The sequence below is a fragment of the Cebidichthys violaceus genome, unplaced genomic scaffold (genome assembly GCF_023349555.1).
Source record: "Cebidichthys violaceus isolate CVI_PGR_0920_01 unplaced genomic scaffold, fCebVio1.0.p SCAF_4, whole genome shotgun sequence".
In the NCBI taxonomy this organism is placed as follows: Eukaryota; Metazoa; Chordata; class Actinopteri; order Perciformes; family Stichaeidae; genus Cebidichthys; species Cebidichthys violaceus.
Window position 1 is genome coordinate 14,984,501 of NW_027176594.1, and position 19,293 is coordinate 15,003,793.

General features: G+C 41.7%; 1 protein-coding gene across 2 annotated transcripts; it reads left to right on the forward strand.

Annotated features, from left to right (window-relative positions):
- Positions 1-3,134: 3,134 nt before the first annotated feature.
- On the forward strand, positions 3,135-15,696 carry ldlrb (low density lipoprotein receptor b). Of its 2 annotated transcripts, none has more exons than XM_068726956.1 (18): positions 3,135-3,354; positions 7,513-7,638; positions 8,197-8,319; positions 9,037-9,414; positions 9,763-9,885; positions 10,011-10,133; positions 10,421-10,543; positions 10,702-10,830; positions 10,956-11,127; positions 11,266-11,493; positions 11,616-11,734; positions 11,863-12,002; positions 12,258-12,396; positions 12,496-12,648; positions 12,745-12,933; positions 13,750-13,821; positions 13,962-14,122; positions 14,238-15,696. In XM_068726956.1, exons 1-18 carry the CDS (start codon positions 3,273-3,275, stop codon positions 14,274-14,276), a joined length of 2,619 nt encoding a protein of 872 aa, XP_068583057.1. In that variant the 5' UTR covers positions 3,135-3,272; the 3' UTR covers positions 14,277-15,696. The 2 variants fall into 2 exon arrangements, with proteins under 2 accessions (XP_068583057.1, XP_068583058.1); XM_068726957.1 differs by having other exon boundaries at positions 12,748-12,933.
- The last annotated feature ends 3,597 nt before the right edge of the window (positions 15,697-19,293 follow it).

The following is a 19,293-nucleotide window of genomic DNA, read 5'->3' on the forward strand; positions in this document are numbered from 1 at the left end:
GAACCGTGCCTTCCGTAGCAAAATCATCTTCATGCATGACAATGCACCATCTCATGCTGCAAAGAATACCTCTGAATCATTGGCTGCTATGGGCATAAAAGGAGAGAATCTCATGGTGTGGCCCCCATCTTCCCCTGACCTCAACCCTATTGAGAACCTTTGCAGCGTCCTCAAGCAGAAGATCTATGAGGGTGGGAGCCAGTTCACATCAAAACAGCAACTCTGGGAGGCTATTCTGACATCCTGCAAAGAAATTCAAGCAGAAACTCTCCAAAAACTCACAAGTTCAATGGATGCAAGAATTGTGAAGGTGATTTCAAAGAAGGGGTCCTATGTTAATGTGTAACTTGGCCTGTTAAGATGTTTTTGATTGAAATAGCTTTTAATTTCAGTAAAATATATGTAAGTAAGTATATAACAAATTAGCATTTTTTGTTCTTTAGAATCTATAAAATGTTTTTAAACTCTGTTGTGCATAATAATTTGGAACAGTGCATCTTGAGTTTTTTTATTTTTGAAAAAAATACTGTTATCATTGGGAGGTTTGTTCAATAAAATTTGAATTATACTCTAACGGTTGATGACTTGAAAATTATTCTGACTTTAATTTGCATCGACTATTTAGGAAAATCTGAGAAAAATATAATTTGCATAATAATTTGGAACGCGGTGTAAAAACCAAAACATATTAATGCTGAAATCGTGTGTCTCCAAAATGTCAACTCTTCTGGGGAAAACCCCCCCCAGCGTCCTTGTTTTAAACGTGGTGGTAAAAGTTGGTCAGACATAATACGACAGACCTTTTTCACGAAGACAATTTGACACGTCACAGTATGAAAAGCACAGTAAATAATGATATAACTAATGCTTCAGTCTCAGGGTATTGTGAATCCTGGTTCACTGTCTCACGCTCATGGTTTACAGGGACTTTTGAACAGAACAAAGTCATCATACATAATATTAGTAACACCTGTACTTTTGCTACTATGACAAATCAAAGCGTCTCCAGTGAAAAAGGCCTATTGTCTCTTGTTGAGAGTCACAGATTGATTTTTCACACTAATGTATTTATTCAATATGACTCACTCCCTTCCTCTTCGGAGGTCAGTGAAGTTGATGTTTTACTGAGTTGTGTGCTGTACAGGTGTAGTTAGAAATGCGCCCTGTACACACACACATGCGCATACACAGAGCACTCTCAGCGTGCCTCTCTCTGTGGGCGTGGTAACAGTGTGTGTAGTGATGCTAGGTGTAGCAGAATATATGTAATCCAGCCGCTTTTTCCACATTCCAGGAATAACTCCCACAGCTCATTCCCTGCTTTGACCAGGAGCCAGACTGAGTCTCTCTCTCTCTCTCTCTCTCTCTCTCTCTCTCTCTCTCTCTCTCTCTCTTTCTCTTTCTATATATATATATATATAAAAACACAGGATCCCCTGATGGAAATTTCCCCCCTAAATGCTTCCGTGGCCTTGTCTTCCAAACCAAACCCATCTCCACTTCAGAGACACGGATTAAGACCATCCATCCATCTAGAGGCTTCACTGCTCGTCCAAACTGTGGAGTCAAAACACACTTGTGTTTATATTGTGATCCAGACTGAGCTTTGTGTGTAAAACAGATTATTTTCATGATGATGCATGAAGAAAAACATGGGGGTAACTCAGAAGAACTCACTTTTCTGAGACACTTTGGAACTAGATTTATTTTTAAATCAGCAGAAAGGGAGGGATACAATGTGATGTACTTCAACTTCACTTCCTTGGAAAATATGGGTTACTGAAATTACAGTACAGCCTATCATCTTTCCAAGACACATTTTGCATCATTACTAACGGTGATATTTTGTCTTGCAAATGTTCTGTTTGCTTTTGATGAGGAACACAATGCAGTGACTGTGGACGCATTTTAACCGGATGTTTTACATTCAAATACTAAAGGTAAGCATTTATGCAAGATGATACAACGGTATATGTTTAACTTTTAAATGTGATCTTTATTAAGATATGCAAATATAGGTGCTGCACTTAGTTTTACCTAAGGTTGGTTCACAATGTTTTACAAGTCTGTCTTAAAACAATGCCCACATGATGGTATGTACACTGAAACCATTTTTGATTGTTCGGATCACTTCTCCTGTTCATGTCGGCTGAGAAAAGATGTCTTCATTATGTACTTTTAATGTATGTAAGGGATGGGGGACAAAATTCAGTCCTTATTTGGACTAAAAAACTGTAACTTTGGAAGATACACACTTGACTTTGGTTAACTATATAGCTTCAGATCAGCTTTGGAATATATTTTTACACAAAACGAGGAGTGGATTTTGTCCACATACTCTTACTGTTCTTACATTAAATGCACATTAAGAATGGACCTTGCAGCACGCAAAAACTGACTCAATGGCATATGGGGACCTGAATGTTGTTTAAAGACAAAATTGTGAACTTATACTTTATCCAAATGCCAATTACATTGTCACTTGGAACTTGAAACCTTCATTCTCTAGCCATTTGCCTCCATGTCTTCTCTGTGGAAAACAAAGCTACTGTATATATCACCCTTTAGTACCACCCACAAACCTTCCCATGTGTGACCACATGCTCACATGTGGTTTCATATAAACACAGGGTTTCTTTATTCTCACTTTTAGAATGTTAAATTATCACAATGATCCCGACTGAAGGGTGTGACTGTGGTTTGATGAATCTTAGTTTCTGCTGTGACATCCCTAAGCTGCTGCTTCTTCTAGAGACTGCTGTCTCATCACGAAATGTTCAGTAAGATGGGAGCTGCCTTTTTAAATTCTGTCTGCCAATTTCTCCAATTCCTTTCATTCATTCTACACTTTACACACACACACGCACGCACGCACGCACGCACGCACACACACAGGAAGACACACTAGTTTGGGAGGAAGGAATGGGATGGAGAGGATGGAAGAACGACACACGCACACACCACACAGTGATACAGCATACTTTGGCTCCTCCCCCCGGCGGTGCTCACGTCCACTTTCAAACATCACACCACTGCTTTAGCCCCGCCTTCCTGTCAGCATCATAGATAATTGTTGGATGCGACTCGGACCTCACAACATTTTGCTGGCGCTCGTCTTTTTACGCACAGCCTCTCTTCCTCTGCAGTCTGCCCTCTCCGTCGGACCCAGAGCCTTTTGTTTTACGCACAGATCCTGCGGTGAACTCTTCATCTCTGCGCTCATCGTTCCTCTACTTTAGCGGTCAAATAAGGACACACGAGGAGGACTGGACATGTTGGGGATGTGGAGGGGACTCGTCGGGCTGTCCACATGTTGGTGCCTGCTGATGCTGGTTCATGTTTCGCCTCAAGCAGGTAAGAAATGTGACTTCCTGGCGAGTAACCTTTTCTAGAGGGACGCACCGGTGTGTCGAAGTTGGCGAAGCCTATTTATTGCGGTTGCACATAAAACTATCAAGCATATTCCACAAATCAATATTTTATGCGTCGCGAGAAATATTTTCATGCTATCTTTTGGTATTGGAATTGTTTATATCGGCCTATTACAAATGTAAATGTTTCCATGAGCTTCTGCGGCGAATATGGCCGGTGAGTGACGGGACATTACTTTGAGATGAGAAACATTTGGTTAATTCAGAATTTTACTTCAAATTCAATAACTGTGATATCTACATGAAGGACATTGGGTCATACATTAATACGAAATACAGTGTGGTTTACTATTTCGGAGTTATATGAATGAATATACGCACAGGGCTGTGATTGGCCAATCAAACCCGTCCGTGACACCGGCCCGTTTCAGGTTTCAGGTGGGCGGAACAAACGCAGAAACAGGCGGTTGTCAACGAGAAAGGGCGCAGCTTAAAACACCATCCTCCCTGCAGCGCGCTGGAGGAACTAGGATGCTGGAAAATCTGCATTTTTCTTGATCTGATAATATTTGAGCTTCATATTGTACATTTTAAGCCCAAGTTAATTTATAAGACACCACTCATATACACAATGCACTTTCCACAACGAAGCATAAAAGAAAGGAAAACGTGGGTTTATAGGCAAGTACACTTTATCTTTATATGGTACTTGGAAGCAAATTGCATGGTTCTTTACTGGGAGAAGTAAAAGGAGAAAGAGGGAGATACAAGGCAGTATAACAACAAACAATCAAGCCTGTTGAAGAAAGATCCTTGTTTTGGCTTCTCTGAGATAAACATAGTTTATTATGGGCTATAACATGTGACACACATTAATACGTGGTGAGTTATAGGCCATAAAGTATTCATACTTAATTGACATGGACTAAAACATGTTAAAAGCATCCTTAGTCCCACATCATCACCATTCAGTTTGGCCACAAATGGATTATTTCAATATGCCATTTATTTTCATGGAAATAACACAATTGGGGAAGAAGGTAACCTAAGGCCCCTTAAGGCCAAAAAATATGCCGACAATGAACCTGCCTTCAACCCCATTCTGCCAGATAGTAATCCCCCGATAATCTCAACTCTGCTCCATGAGCTTTTCAGATTAAAACTGTTAAAAGTTGTTTTTTTTTAGTTCATGGCACTCGCATCCATTCATCAGGTCTAGGATTGTGTGTTTGGATGTTAGAGGGAAATATGCATGTGTTTCCTTCTCTTTGGGTAAGGTTGGAGCCCTGGTTTATTTAATGTATCCTCTTTGTGTTTAACATACTCCTGAACTGAGGCATAGCCGTGCGCTGTAGTTAAGAGGAGTTTTTAAAAAAGCCACAGGTTTTTTTTTTCCACAGGGGAGACCAAACTTTTAGACTGCAGTGACTCACAAGAACAACACTTTCACCGATCAATCATTTAGAAATACCTCTGCAGCACGCTGTACAATTAGAGGGCTGCAGGGGTAAAACCCTGACATCAAACGAATGCTGCACAGGAAATTCTGCAGCAGAGTCATACGTCTACAGACGATGACCTCTTCAAGTATGGCACTAACTGTACAGTTTTTTAACTAAGATGATCAGATCGGTTGTTGGCGTTTAGTTGGGGAACCCAACTAAATTCAGCCACATTACTGCACCAATATTATTTTACTACCCTCTGTAAATCTGTTTTAATGAAGTACAGCTGCACTAGGTTATTGTAGAAGTGGCTTTCTCCTGGGGCACATGCATCGTGGTTATCTATTAACTGCTGGGTGTATGTTTGAGTCAATAAACACACCTCTTTGTGAAGGTTTTTAGCGTGTGTGTTTGTGTGTGTGTATTACATGCATGTGCCATAAAAAGACAAAGTCGCATGTAGTCACAAAAGGGGATTGTTGTCATGCAGCGTTGTGATGATGACGACTTGTCTAACCTCTTCTGAGTATCTGCCATTCATTCCACCAGTTTCTGTTGTCAAACAAGTATGACTTTCCATACATTTTGGAGTGAAGCGTGTGTGTGTGTGTGTGTGTGTGTGTGTGTGTGTGTGTGTGAGAGGTTGTACTCGAATGGCCTTACATGGTGGTTTGCTGGTTGTCAGGTTCACACTGTGGGTATAAATAGCATCTGAAAGATGCAGCTTCTCTGCAGAAGCAATTGATGCACTCTGCCTGACATACTGTCTACCTGAAGTATCACAACTATGCTCAACAACACATTAAAGGTGGTCAAATTTGAAGTAGATCTTAAATAAATAGTAATGATTTAAAAACTGTGAAGTGGAACTGTTCACCACAGAAAGGACTTCCCGCAAAGAATGAAAGGAAACCTCCTCTTGCTGAACATTATTCTTCACCCATATGTGGAAGCTGTAGGGGAAATTAGCGGTGGCCTCAGAGACGAGATCGGGAGTTTGGAGGTCAGCGTTTGACCCACTTTTGCTTTCTCTTCTGCGACTGGAATGAATGAACGCTTCTCAAGAAGGGAAAGTGAGCGAGAGTTGCCTTTTTTTTTGTTGTACATAGGGTCACTGCATATCTTCAGGAACAGCTGCAGCGTGCTTTGGAAAACTCTATTCCTGGAATCCACGCTTGGCTTCCCCCCCGCCATGTGTTTGAGTGTGTTTTCGTGGTTTCCCGGAAGGCGTGAGTGTATGGGGTACATGGGAAGAGCCTCTCAAGATCAGCCAAAGTTTTTCCACTAATCAGTGAAACCCCGAATCGACTCAATGTTCCCAAACAATAGAGCAGTTTCAGAAGAATCCTCACTTCTGTTTTTTTACATTTTCATAGCAGGAGGGCTGTGACATTTGGTAGTAAACCCAGGATTGAGAAAGGATCCTCTCCGTTTTACAATTTCCTGAACGACTATCGTAATCCATCAGACCTGTAATGTCCCTTTTTTAGCTGTCATCATATATTGACACACTCAAGTTGACATACTTCCTTGTGTTTAAAGACTCCGCCTCTGTCTGTGGGTCACCGTGGTGATGCTGTTATGAGGAATGTACCAATCAGCAACTGGTGGTGTGATTGTTCAACTCCTCCCATGCTATTGTCTTAAAGGGAAAGCCTGTCATGTCCCTGGCCTCCAGGTCACAGGAGATACTGGCAGTGCAGAGGTGATGAAAGTCACTTGAGCGTGAACTTCCTTGGTTTCACAAGATCCTTGATGTTGACACTCTCTTCGCTTTCAATGGCGGTTTTGTTGAGGTGTGAGCGTCTCGGGGTCAAAACCTCTGAGCCCCAAATAAACCGTGGTCAATCTTGGAGGTGATACCTCTTCAAACTTTCAAACCTCATGCAGGGAAGTGAAGCCGTCGCCACTTACATGACAAAAAGAGGCGTGCGAGTCCTGTTCCTTACCAGAAATGTGTCAAAGCAACGAGTAACAGAGGTGTGTGTCTGGGTTGAAGCTGCTTTTGGTCAAAGCATGCTACACTGTAGTGTACACCTGCAGGGGAAGCTAAGATGCAAATGAGTGATGAGTGGAGATTCCTACCAAAGCAGCAACATCAAATAAAGCACATTTTTGTACATCTAATACATATTTTTCAGTCTGTTGCTTACTCTTTTTTATGATCTTTTCTTCCATTTAATATTTTTTCCTCTTTCAGTCAAATTTTTACATCTTTATATATTTTTTTATAAGATATGAACTTTACTTAATTTCCTTTCACTTTTGGACATTAAAGTTGAATTGGTTTGTGGATATGACTGCATGTGTTTGTAATGGGGGAATAAAGAAAGACAGGACTACTAATTTTGTGTTTTTGGCCTGGTCTGTCCAAAAACGCGACATTAAAGCATGAGACATGAGTCAGGGAACCACACAGTGTTGTTATCATAATTGGGAAATCTCCTCTGAGTTAAGCAAAGAGGAAAAGGTGTGGCTTTTACAGTTATCTGAACGTCGGTGGCCTTCAATAGTAGTTTTTTTGTCCCGTGTGTAATTTTCAGTGAATTATTAACCTCACAATGATACCAGTTTGTTTTGTGTTGACACAAGCTCATTTTTCTACAAGGTGCTCATGAGCAGCAAAGTGTAAATTGAGCAGTAAATGCTGATGTCAGTGGTTTGTCCTCATGAACTCTCTTTTTTTTCACTCACAGATGCAGCCTTCATATGCAGCTCCACTCAGATGAAGTGTGGAAATGGGAAGTGCGTCACCCAAAAGTGGATTTGTGATGGAACCGATGACTGTGGTGATGGAACTGATGAACTTCCTGCAACCTGTGGTGAGTTATTCCATCACTGACGACGCGTGACTTTTATCTATTTAGAAAATTAAGAAAAATAATCTGCCATTGATTTCATTAATCAATTGTTTTGATTATGAAAATTTCCAAGGGCCCAAAGTGACGTCCTTAAAATGTGTGTATTATATAACCAGCGAACAACAAAGATTTTAAATGTTCTGTCATATATGACAAAGAAAAGCATCACATCTGCACAATTGAGAAGATGGAACCAGCAAATGTTGGAATTATGCTTAAAAAATAAGAACATATTTAATCGATCTTTAGAATTGATTTAATTGCATTTTATATTCAGTCAATTTACTGATGGATTTATCAACTAATTGTTACACAAATGAATGCAAAATATGAAAGAAGTAACGCACAGAACTATTATATTCTGCTCATAACATAAAATCAGGGAAGAAGAAACACAACAATGCAGCAACACTGCACAACAATAGTTTCCATAAGAAAATTATTGTTCAGTTTTATACTGTAGCTGCATCACAGGCCTTATCTCTTTAAAACAACCACACTTCCTGTTTCTCTCCTCAGCAACAAAAACATGTCTGCAGTCAGAGTTCAACTGCGGCGCTCCCACTAACCAGTGTATACCAGGAGCCTGGCACTGTGACGGCAGAGCTGAATGCATCAACGGCGCTGACGAGAACAACTGCAGTACGTTTCATGTCTAATTATTTCACACTTTTTGCTACATTCAAAATTCAGAGCGTATCTGTGGCCTCTGCAAGGGCCTCAGCGTGGCGACGACTGAGCCAGCGGCTCTCAGCTAACGGGACTAAGAGCGCTAACTGTTCAAACAACGTCAATAGCCAACGGTGTTATCCTGAAGGGTGAGGGGAAACTGATGGGTGGGAGCTGCTCTTCCGCTACGATGCCTCCGCAGTGCAGAGCGGCGGCCATCAGCTAGCCAGTGTGGCACGCTCACACGCACTAACATGCACTTAAATGCATGTGTGGCTGGCCCGGCCATATAACCAAAGAATGGAGACGCAACACACACAGCGGGAGAGTGACGTCATTGACTGCTTAGGTGGACATTACCTCACGTAATCTTTACATTAAAAAACTAGCTGTTTGCCACTGTATCAATGACGTATAAAGAATATTCAAACATCACAAAAAATATCAACTTAATAGATAAAAAAAACCAATCAGAATTGTGAAAAGAAGTGACTTCCTGTCTTGCCAACAAGAGTGCAAGTATCCTACAGGAATACATTTTTTTTTTTTTAAAGATAAGATAATAAAAGGTTGTTATAACAATACATAAATCCATGTTGTGTTGTTTTCGGTGTAATCTTCACATCTGATCCATTTCTAGCCTAAACATCACATGAACTCCTCTCTTCTCCCTCTTCTGCCTCACCATAGCGGCCAAACAATGCAGCGCTGGCGAGTTTCGTTGCGCCAACGGCCAGTGCGTATCCACCACCTTCATTTGCGACGGCGACAACGACTGTTCAGACAACTCCGATGAGGCCTCCTGCCCCAAACCCAGCTGCAGCCCTCGGTCCTTCCAGTGTAACAACTCTGTGTGCGTGCCGGCCCTGTGGCGCTGCGATGGAGACAAGGACTGTGCCGACGGGTCGGACGAGTGGCCGCAGAACTGTGTGGGACGGCAGCCGGACAAGACGGCGGTGCGCTGCGACGCCAACGACTTCCAGTGTGCAAACGGGGAGTGTATCCACAGCAGCTGGAGGTGTGACGGAACCTTTGACTGCCAGGATCAATCGGACGAGGTCAACTGCAGTGAGTTGGCTTTCTTGGAGTGTTACCGCTTTTTTTTTTTTTTTTTTATTTCCATACATCTTCCCTTCTGCAAACCTATGTTCCTCTGATAAACATTCTCCAAATCATATTTAGCTTTAACCCTAATAGAAAACTGAGCCTAACAGATGAAGCCTAGTCATGTTTGTGCATACAAAATACTGTCGCTGTTCATAGCCACCTGCTCAGTATCATCAATATTGACACAAGAGCCACAACAAATCATGTCTGTGAGGATTTTCTCCTCATTCTATGTCATCTCATTATTTTTCCCATGTCTCATTTTGCTGTCTCTCTTTCTTGTTTTCCTCCATTTCTCTTCTTCTCTAGGTCGTCCCACTTGTCGCCCAGATGAATTCCGGTGTAATGACGGTGCTTGTATCCATGGCAGCCGCCAATGTGACAAAGTGCCTGACTGCAGGGACCTCAGTGATGAGATTGACTGCCACATAGGTGATTGTTTCAACTGTATACAGACGCTAATATTTTAGGACGCGTAGAAAAGTGGTAATGTCTTTGCAGAGCAGTCTCATGCCATTAGATTACAGTTGTATTCACACTCCAGTTCTTCTCCACAGAAAATGTATGTGAAGGCCCCACCAAGTTCAAGTGTCGCAGCGGGGAGTGTATCAGCATGGACAAAGTGTGCAACAAACAGAAAGACTGCAGTGACTGGTCCGATGAACCTATCAGACAGTGTGGTAAGTGAAGTCTTATTTTACCAGCCCAGAATCATCAGACCAGGAAGTGCATACAATTTTGGGTATAGCTCCAGAGCTCCGGCTCTGTTGCTGCTCGTAGAAATAAGAAACGTGAAACCACATCACAGCCTGGAAAATATGATTGGACCAGCTAGCCTAGCGGACTCTGCTGAGTGGCCTAGATAGTTTGTGGTTTGAATGAGTGAGTTCACCGTGTATTTGAGCTACCATTAGGAAAATGGTTGTCAGGAATACTGAGTAAGCTCTGTGTATCTGCGTCTCCATAGACATAAACGAGTGTTTGACTGGAAACGGCGGATGCTCCAATTCCTGCATCGACCTGAAGGTCGGCTACAACTGCTCCTGCCCTGCTGGATACAGCCTGAAGACGGACAAGAAAACCTGTGAAGGTGAGAGGAAGGGAGTCTTATATTTGAAATGTTATCTATTTTAGAGGTAGGCTGTGACCAGCTTTGGATCATAGACATATATCTGCATTAAACTTGACTTTATTTGCAAACTGCTATCTTTTAATTTGCACCTTGACCTTCTCTCCCTCCACCTGCAGACATTGATGAATGTGCCGAGGCAGACACTTGCACTCAGATCTGCATCAACCTGCCCGGCAGCTACAAGTGTGATTGTGAGAAGGGCTACAATATCGACCCCAGGACCAAGACATGCAGGGCCGAATCAGGTAATGACAGAAAACCTCTCCTCACTCAGAACTTCCTCTCAGGAGTAGCTGTCGTCTTCATGGCCTATAGATTTTTTGAGCTGAATTAAAAATGTTTTCTTCCCTCCTCTTCTTGTGTCCTCCAGGCACCGTACCCACACTGTACTTCACCAATAGACACGAGGTGAGGACGATGACGGTGGACCGCAGCGAGTACGTCTGTCTGATCCCCGAGCTGAAGAACGCGGTTGCTCTAGACATGGACATGCCTAACAAGATGATCTTCTGGTCCGACCTGTCTCTGAAGAAAATCTACAGGTTAAAAACTTTACTGTAAATTTTAACTTCTATCTATCTGTTTGAGTGCTGCACCAGAAAAGCCTGTATCTATAACTCTGTATTGCATTTGATTTGAAATTAAATTAAAACTCCCCACACTATTATGCCTCCCGACAGCTCCAAAGTAGACGTGGCCGGTAACTCCTCTTACCACTCTGTGGTGATTGGCAGCAGCATTGAGGCCCCAGAAGGCATTGCGGTGGATTGGATCCATGGCAACATCTACTGGACTGACAGTGTTTTGAAGACTATCTCTGTGGCAACGACAGACGGCAGCAAGAGGAAGACCCTGATCACAAAAAACCTGGAGAAGCCAAGAGCCATCACAGTCGACCCTGTGAATAAGTAAGTGAAGGTTTCAGATTTGGGAAATTGCTGAAATTCTTTTTATTTATTTTTTAAGTTTGGGTTCAACTGGAGCTTTTAGTTTTGATGTCTTATTTCTAATTATTTATTGTCCTGTATAGCTTTATGTACTGGACAGACTGGGGTGAGGAGGCCAAGATAGAGAAGAGCGGGTTGAATGGAGCGGATCGCGTTGCCTTGGTAACAGATAACATCATGTGGCCCAATGGCATCACCCTCGGTAAGCAGAATGTCATGGAAGCACTAAATGGAAACCAATAACTTCAGACTGTATAATGAGCACACAGTTATATTACTAGTCAAATTTCTTGAACATGTCCTTGTGTGTTTCCTGCTCCCTCTGGACAGACATGGTCAACCAGCGTCTGTACTGGGTGGACTCCAAAATGCACACTCTGTCCAGCATTGATGTGAACGGAGGCACACGACACAATCTCATTTCCAGTGAAGAAAAGCTGCTGCACCCCCTCTCTTTGACTGTCTTTGAGGTTAGTGATGAAGTCAATGCATTCATTAGAAAGTTATCAAGTTCATGCATGCTGAACTTTATCCAGCTGAAATGGTTGAGAAGTATAAAGCTAGAGCTGACTGTGTACTTTATTCCCTTTTTAAATTTAGACCAGTGGTGCTAATTCATTAACCCGTTTGTGTTTAAGGAAACTTAAGCAAATGATGATTTTTTTTAATTAAACATAATTTTTAATCAAACTGTAATGCTCAAGGTGCATTTCTCTTTTGAACAGGACAAAGTGTTTTGGACAGACTTGACCAACAGTGTTTTCAGTGCCAGCCGCCTGACCGGGAAGGACATCACTCAGCTGGCGACGGACCTGAACAAGCCAGAGGACATTGTGCTGTACCACAACCTCAAGCAGCAAATCGGTACAGACATCACTCGACCGGACAGCTATCGTAACAAACAAACTGTTGAGGCCATATAATGATTTCCAATGCTTCTTTGATCCACCGTCTTTCTTGTAGGTACAAACTTGTGCAGAGAGAGTAGCAGTGAGAATGGAGGATGCGAGTTCCTCTGCCTCCCTGCCCCGCAGATCAACCAGCACTCTCCTAAATACACCTGCGCCTGTCCTGACCACATGGCCATGGGACCCGACATGAGGACATGTGTGACAGGTAGGCGCCCCCTTGCACATGGCACCACAAATATACTGAAATGTAACATTAAATCATGACGGTAACCCTTATATTTATTTACTTACTTACTCCCAGCAGCCTCAGTTGCCCCTCCTGCCGAAAACAAAACTGGTGCAGCGCTCCCGCCCAAAGCTCCCACCGAGCCTGCTGCAACACCCAGGCCGGCTGTCACCACCACTTCTACAACTACAACTACCACCAAAGAAGCCACAACTACCTCGTCTGGCCGGCAAAGCACACAGCATCCTGCCGCTACTGCTCAAGGTACAGGAAGGGGTTCTGGATTGTGTCTGATGAAGTGATTACAAAATCTCTAGAAAATTCCCATCAGATGACGTCATTACCCTTATATTTTGGCCACATGTCAATGGAAAAAAGGCAAGCTGAGTTTAAAGTGTTAGCCGAAGGATAAATGTTATTTGTTAGCAATGTGACCATGTTAGCATGCTGACCCTAGCATTTAGCTCAAAGCATCGCTTACATCCTCAACGAGTCCTATTTAAAGATTTTGTGTTTTTGGCCAGTTAACCCATAATTAATAGTTTCACCAGTGAGTTAACCGGTACCATGTAGTATACGTATTGTTGTTATGGTTACCTGCAGTTTGATATACCTTGCACAATTATTTCAAACTGCAGTTAAACTGTTGATTTGAACTATGTATTTGGTCTCCTGACAGACACTTCCCAGCATGCATCAGAAGCGTTAACTTTCTGTGGCCAGGAAAGTGATCAGTAAACATAAAATATTTCACTGTGCTTTCTATAATGCATTATGACGTTTAATTAACAACTGTTTCAACATTAGGGGAAATGCACATATTCACTTTCTTGCTGAGATTCACATGAGAAGATCAATGCTACTCATGTCTGCACAGTAAATATTAGGTCATAGCCAACAACCAGTTAGCTTAGCTTAGCATAAAGACTGGAAACAGGGTAAAGTCTGTGACCAAAGTTAACAAAGTCAGCCTCTCAGAGCCTCTAAAGCTCTCCAACTTAACACATACAGAGTGGTATTGATCTAACTTTAGGGAATTATACAAGGAAAACGGTTATATTCTATTATCTGCTTTTTCAGGTAACCGATTGGCAGCCTTGCCCGAAGAAGCTTCATCCCACCCTATTGCTCTCTACGTCATGTTGCCAATATGTAAGTTACATATTTCAGCTCCTTGTGGCTGTCTGTTGAATACTCACCCACACATGCAACCCTAAAAGGGCTGAAATCGGCACTAATTTTCAATACTTCGACCAGCCTTAGTGACCTTTAAATCTTGTTTTGCTCTGCAGTGGTCATTTCCCTGCTAGTCTTTGGAGCAATGATGCTATGGAGACACTGGCGTCTGAACAACACCAACACCATCCACTTTGATAATCCAGTGTACCAGAAAACCACGGAGGATGAGATGCAAATCTGCAGAAACAGCTCCGAGGGCTACGTTTATCCTCAGGTATTTTCACTTTGATACCAAGTCACTTTATTGTTCATTAAATAGTCTCAAAAAAATAGACTTACTATGTTGTTTTACAGCTTTAATTATTCAGTGTTACTTTCTTCTGTTGCAGAGGCAAATGCTGAGCATGGACGACATGGATGTTGCATGACGACCCAGAGATGAAGAAGACACTAGCTGTATTTAAAGTGATTTTGTTTTTCTGATTCCACTTTGTTTTTTACTGCCTCTGCTTAACCCCCCCCCCCCCCCCAATGAGCTCATCTTGTGGCTTATATTTCTGACCTCAGCACTGTGCCGTCCAAGTCTGAAGAAAATACTGAAAGAAAAGTTGAAAAAAAAAAAAATCTTTAAAACTATAGTATGACTAAATGGAGCAGAACAGCAGGAAGTTATTTAGTCAGACCACAAAATAACTTCAAAATGAAGGATTACTGCTTGCTTTCAGAAGATGATGTTCTTAGTCCCGGAGCCTTGACTCTTTTGAAGCTATCTGAAAATTGTCTTACTTTGCCACCAACACGGCCACCTCAGTACATTGATCAAACACACCTCACACACGTTCGACAAGTTTAACTTGAAAAGCCTGACTTATTCTGTCTCTACATTCATGTGCAAAGCTAATGGGACGTGCATAAATGCCTTACTGACCTCACTACCTCCCAAACCAATTTCTGTGGTAGTTAATGCGATAGTGCTTTAGCCACATGCAGTGATGGCCTTCATAATGAGGCTGCGGCCTTCTCTTCTCCTGGGTAAAGGGTTGCACATTTAGTTGGCTTTAATATCAGAGGCTTTTGTCTTTATCATCCATCAATATAAACCCCATTTAAACGCATGCTCTCATGCTGTTTTTTTGTTTTGTTTTCCTTTTGTGACCCATCTTCAAGAGTGTGGAGAGTCACAGTTGGTTTACATTGTAAATGGAAGAGCTGCTGAGTTTTCTGAAGTCAACCAAAATAAAGAAACATTTTATTTTTTTTAAAGTAAAGTAAAAATCTTATAGCACTGTAAATAGTTCCTGTATATATTGTGTAAAACTATCTTCAGTTCACTCTGGTGTTGCCTTTTCACATTTGTAAATTGTAATCAAGAGATGTTGTAAATATGTCAGAGATTCTTGTATTTATTTATGGAAAAACTTGAGAGATGGTTTTTGAATGTAGTCATCTGACTGTAAATACAGTTATACTATATGTTAAGCAGACACCACCGTGTGCTGTTTTGGTTCCAGCTAAGCCAGTATAACCATTACACTGTACAGCTGTTACCTAACTTATGTTCAATCAAAACTCTGGTCAGCTATGTGTTAGCTGACCAGAAATGCTAAAGAAGCTTTCTTTGTCCCTTTACGCGTTTGTTTGTTTTTCAGTGATAAATAACATAATTTATTTTAGTTCAGCTTTTCTGTTACTATGAATTTTTGTTTTCACTGTGAGTTTAAAGCACATTCTGTATGTAGTGTGCAAAAGCAGCAAAATGTATGTATGGACAACCGCCGTTTTGTTAATGCGCATTGCTTTGTTCATTTTTGGTAGTGTTGGTCTTTTTCTAAATAAAAGAAAAATAAATAAAAATCTGTCTTTCTCTTTAATGAGGGTTGGTTTTACTACAGCGTTTTATTATGGCTGAGCTGTACTGGGACATATGGGGAAAAGCGTTCTCATCCGATCCAGGCCTGATGATTAGCCTGATGATTAGATTATATTAGGACACAAGATATAAACTGATCTCAGTACTGAATGTCTTGCAGAGCTCTCCACTGACAGAGCTGATTGTCCCTGGTACAGTTGATGTCCGTGAAACCTGTTTGTTGTCCTTGAAACGTTGCCATCGCACTCCATCTACAACACAATACAAACGCAGAGTGGATGAGTGCTTAAACATATCGCCATCAGACTCTCTGTCTTTGTCTAAAGAGCAGATTTGTTATCACATGACCGGGGATTTGATGTTCTTGTGACTGGGACGACATAAACAAATGAATCCTCTCATTTGAATCATCTGCTGGTTTCACCCAATGGTTTTAGCAGCATCCACAGCGTCTTTGCTTTTAATCTCTTTTTTTTTAATCTCTTACAATGATTAAACTCTCACTATCCTACTTTCATCACTACACCTAGAATGACTACTGTATTTCTGCAGATTACTACGACATTATCTGGTGGTTTACATTCTGGTCATGTCATTTTAAATGACTAAAACTGATCTGGCTTTGGGTTTGGAAAAGATGTCATGACCATTTTTTTTATATCTCTGTTAGCATAACCCCTCACTGGAATTTCACCCGTCAGTCGCATTTTTTTAACCATGTTTCCCCATTGAATAAAGAGTAATGAACAGTTTGAATAGTCCGGGATGGCATGACACACCGATAAAAGCAAACAACCAGCAAACATCCTCTCAGTAATCTAATATACATCCTACATAATTCATGTTTAATAATGGTTCCTCTCTCTAGAATGACAGCAGTGCTCAGCCCGTTACAGTGCATCAGAGAACGGTGAGGGTGGTCACTGAGGAAGCAGTGGTGTGGCATCAGTAGCAACTAGTAAGTGATTTATCAACAAGATACAGCCATCCTAACAGAAAGGGAAGGTGAAACCAGAAACACAGAGTCATTGCAAAAAGCTGTTGAGTGATGATAAAGATAGGAACCGTGTATGTTGAGCTTTGGGTGACCCAGAGGCTGTAGAGGAACAGAATTTTGATGCCAGAGGTCAGGGTGTGGCAAACAATGGACATGGTTAGAGTTTCTTCTAAAGTTTTAGCAATGCAACTATAGTTTACAGAATAAAAGCATTCTTTCTTTAAAGTTACAAGAAAGCAGCTGAGATGACTGCAGAGGAAGGGAGAAAGTATTTTACAGTATTTTTGTTTGAATATCTTTGAATTCAAAATATCTCGTGACGCTCTTGTGGTTTTGCATAACAATGGTTTAGAGGTAGAAAACAAATGAATGAAAATGATTTAGGACCTTGCTTTGTGTGTGTGTGTGTGTGACAAAGAGAGGGCTGGGTTTGACGTCAGTGACAGCTTGTTTCACTAGGAGGCTTTGGTATGTCGTCGTTCAGGACCTGGGATCCACATTCCAGCGTAAAAGACGCCACGCCTGCTGGCATCACATCTGTTGAAGGTCAAATGGTGTCTGTAGTTCTGCCCATCCGCTTTACTTTTGAGTGTGTTTTGACATTCTTCATAAAATGCTAATTTCAACAGTTAATGGGCCAATTGCATCTAATGCTTATGTTTCTATAGCAACAAGCAGCATCGTTGTTGACAGTTTTCTATACAGAACAAATTAGCCTGAGGCCTGTGAGGCAATAGGCAGATACACCTGAGGCTCAGGGGACAAATGACACCTGTCCCCTGCTATGCTCTTCGTCATCCATATCCCAGACTCACCACACTATTTGTATATGCTGTCACCCTATTGGCCAGCTGGCAAGCCAAAGGGTGGAGCTGCATCTCACACCACCAACACGTAGGCGAAGGGGAGTGTCCTCACAAAATTGACAGCGGAAGGTGTAGGTGGAGGGGGGGGGGGGGGGGGGGGGGGTGGATGGATATTCCCCTGTCAGGTTGCTAAACAGGGCTCCAACCGTCCTGAAAGATAAGGTAACAACAACAACAGCAGTCTAGCCCCTGCTTGACAACCCGAGGGCCGAACCAGCTGAACCACAGCATCTCCGGCAGGAGGATGCAACTGATACTTGTATTGTAGAATATCAAGCTGAGGATGATCTGCTGTATCCCTGAAAGTCATGAGCAGCTCTGCTGGGTATCCAGCATCAATTCCAAAACTAGCACTCAAAAGCCGTCGTCATGGGTTCATATCATAGGAAATCTCACTAATATCTCTTTCAATTGGAGCCGCCATGCTGAGCTCAACTGCTCTGAGGCCGACAGTATCGCTTCACTTTAAACAGAAGAGCACTTAAGTGGTTCTCAGAAGACTAACCAGAGGTTACAGAGTACATTACTGTCTTTCCCATGGCACCAATCTGTAATGGATTTCAAGTAATCTTTGTGTTCAGATGTTTTAAGAAACCCAGTTCACCTCATCTGAGCCCATGAGGTCACCCTTATGAGCCGGGGCATGAATAGAGGTTTTCCCCCTCTGAAAGAATATTACCCTCAGCCTCCATTTTTTATTCCCTGTAATAATCCTCTTCGAATTACTGTGGAGCATCAAATGTTTTCCTGTGGAATGGACACTGCCGTTTAGGGCTGAAACTAACAATTATTTTCATTGTTAGTTAAATCTGCAGATAATTTTCTTGAAGTATCAAGAAATTTTAAAACCTGGATGTGTTTGTCATTTTTGCTTTAAAAATGATTATAACAATCAAGCAATCGCAAAAAAAAAATTTGCCCATCTTTATGAGGCAATCAATTTTTTATCATTCCATCTCCTCTGCCTTTAAGCCCACCTGTGCTCGGCGCAGTAGTATATTTTGAGACCAAAACCGTACTCATTGCTGGCTAATGCTCATGCCATGAGCTAACTTAAATTCCAAAGGGATGAGTGTTAGAATAATATTGAAGTCATATGTTTACAGGAAAGAAACAGTATAAGGGAAACCTCCTGTTTAGAGCGTGTCAAAGACAGTGTAATTCAGTTGGAGATGCAGCAAGAAAGAAAAGAAAAGTCACATTTCTAGTTCTTTTTTTCATCTTGGTGTTTGCGTATGTTTGTGTTGGACCTCAGCCACAATAGAGGGATCCCCTATAATCCAGATCACATGGGCCAGTGTGGGAGCGTTAAACATACTACATATCATTGAAGCTGAGGGGAATAACGGTGATGTTAAGAAAGAAAGCTCTTCTCTTAGCTGAAGATTGATTTGGGCCGATGTGAGATCAACATTTAAAACCCTAAATATTTGTACTAACCTCGACTGGAAAAAAACAATACAATGCTGACAAACTGGGAGGATAAAATATCTTGTCTTTTTATAAACTGTGTCAAACAGTGCGACTGGTCTCCGCAGCACAAAGTCAGTTTTGAATGTTGCTTTAGAAAGATCTTTATGATAGACTTACTGCAGCTCATTTCCTGTGTGAACACAACATGTTAAAGGTGTAGCTGTCTCATTTACAGCTCAGAGTGCAGATAAGAAGAACCAAACCTATATGGACAAAAGGAGTGGGATATTGGAAAAGAC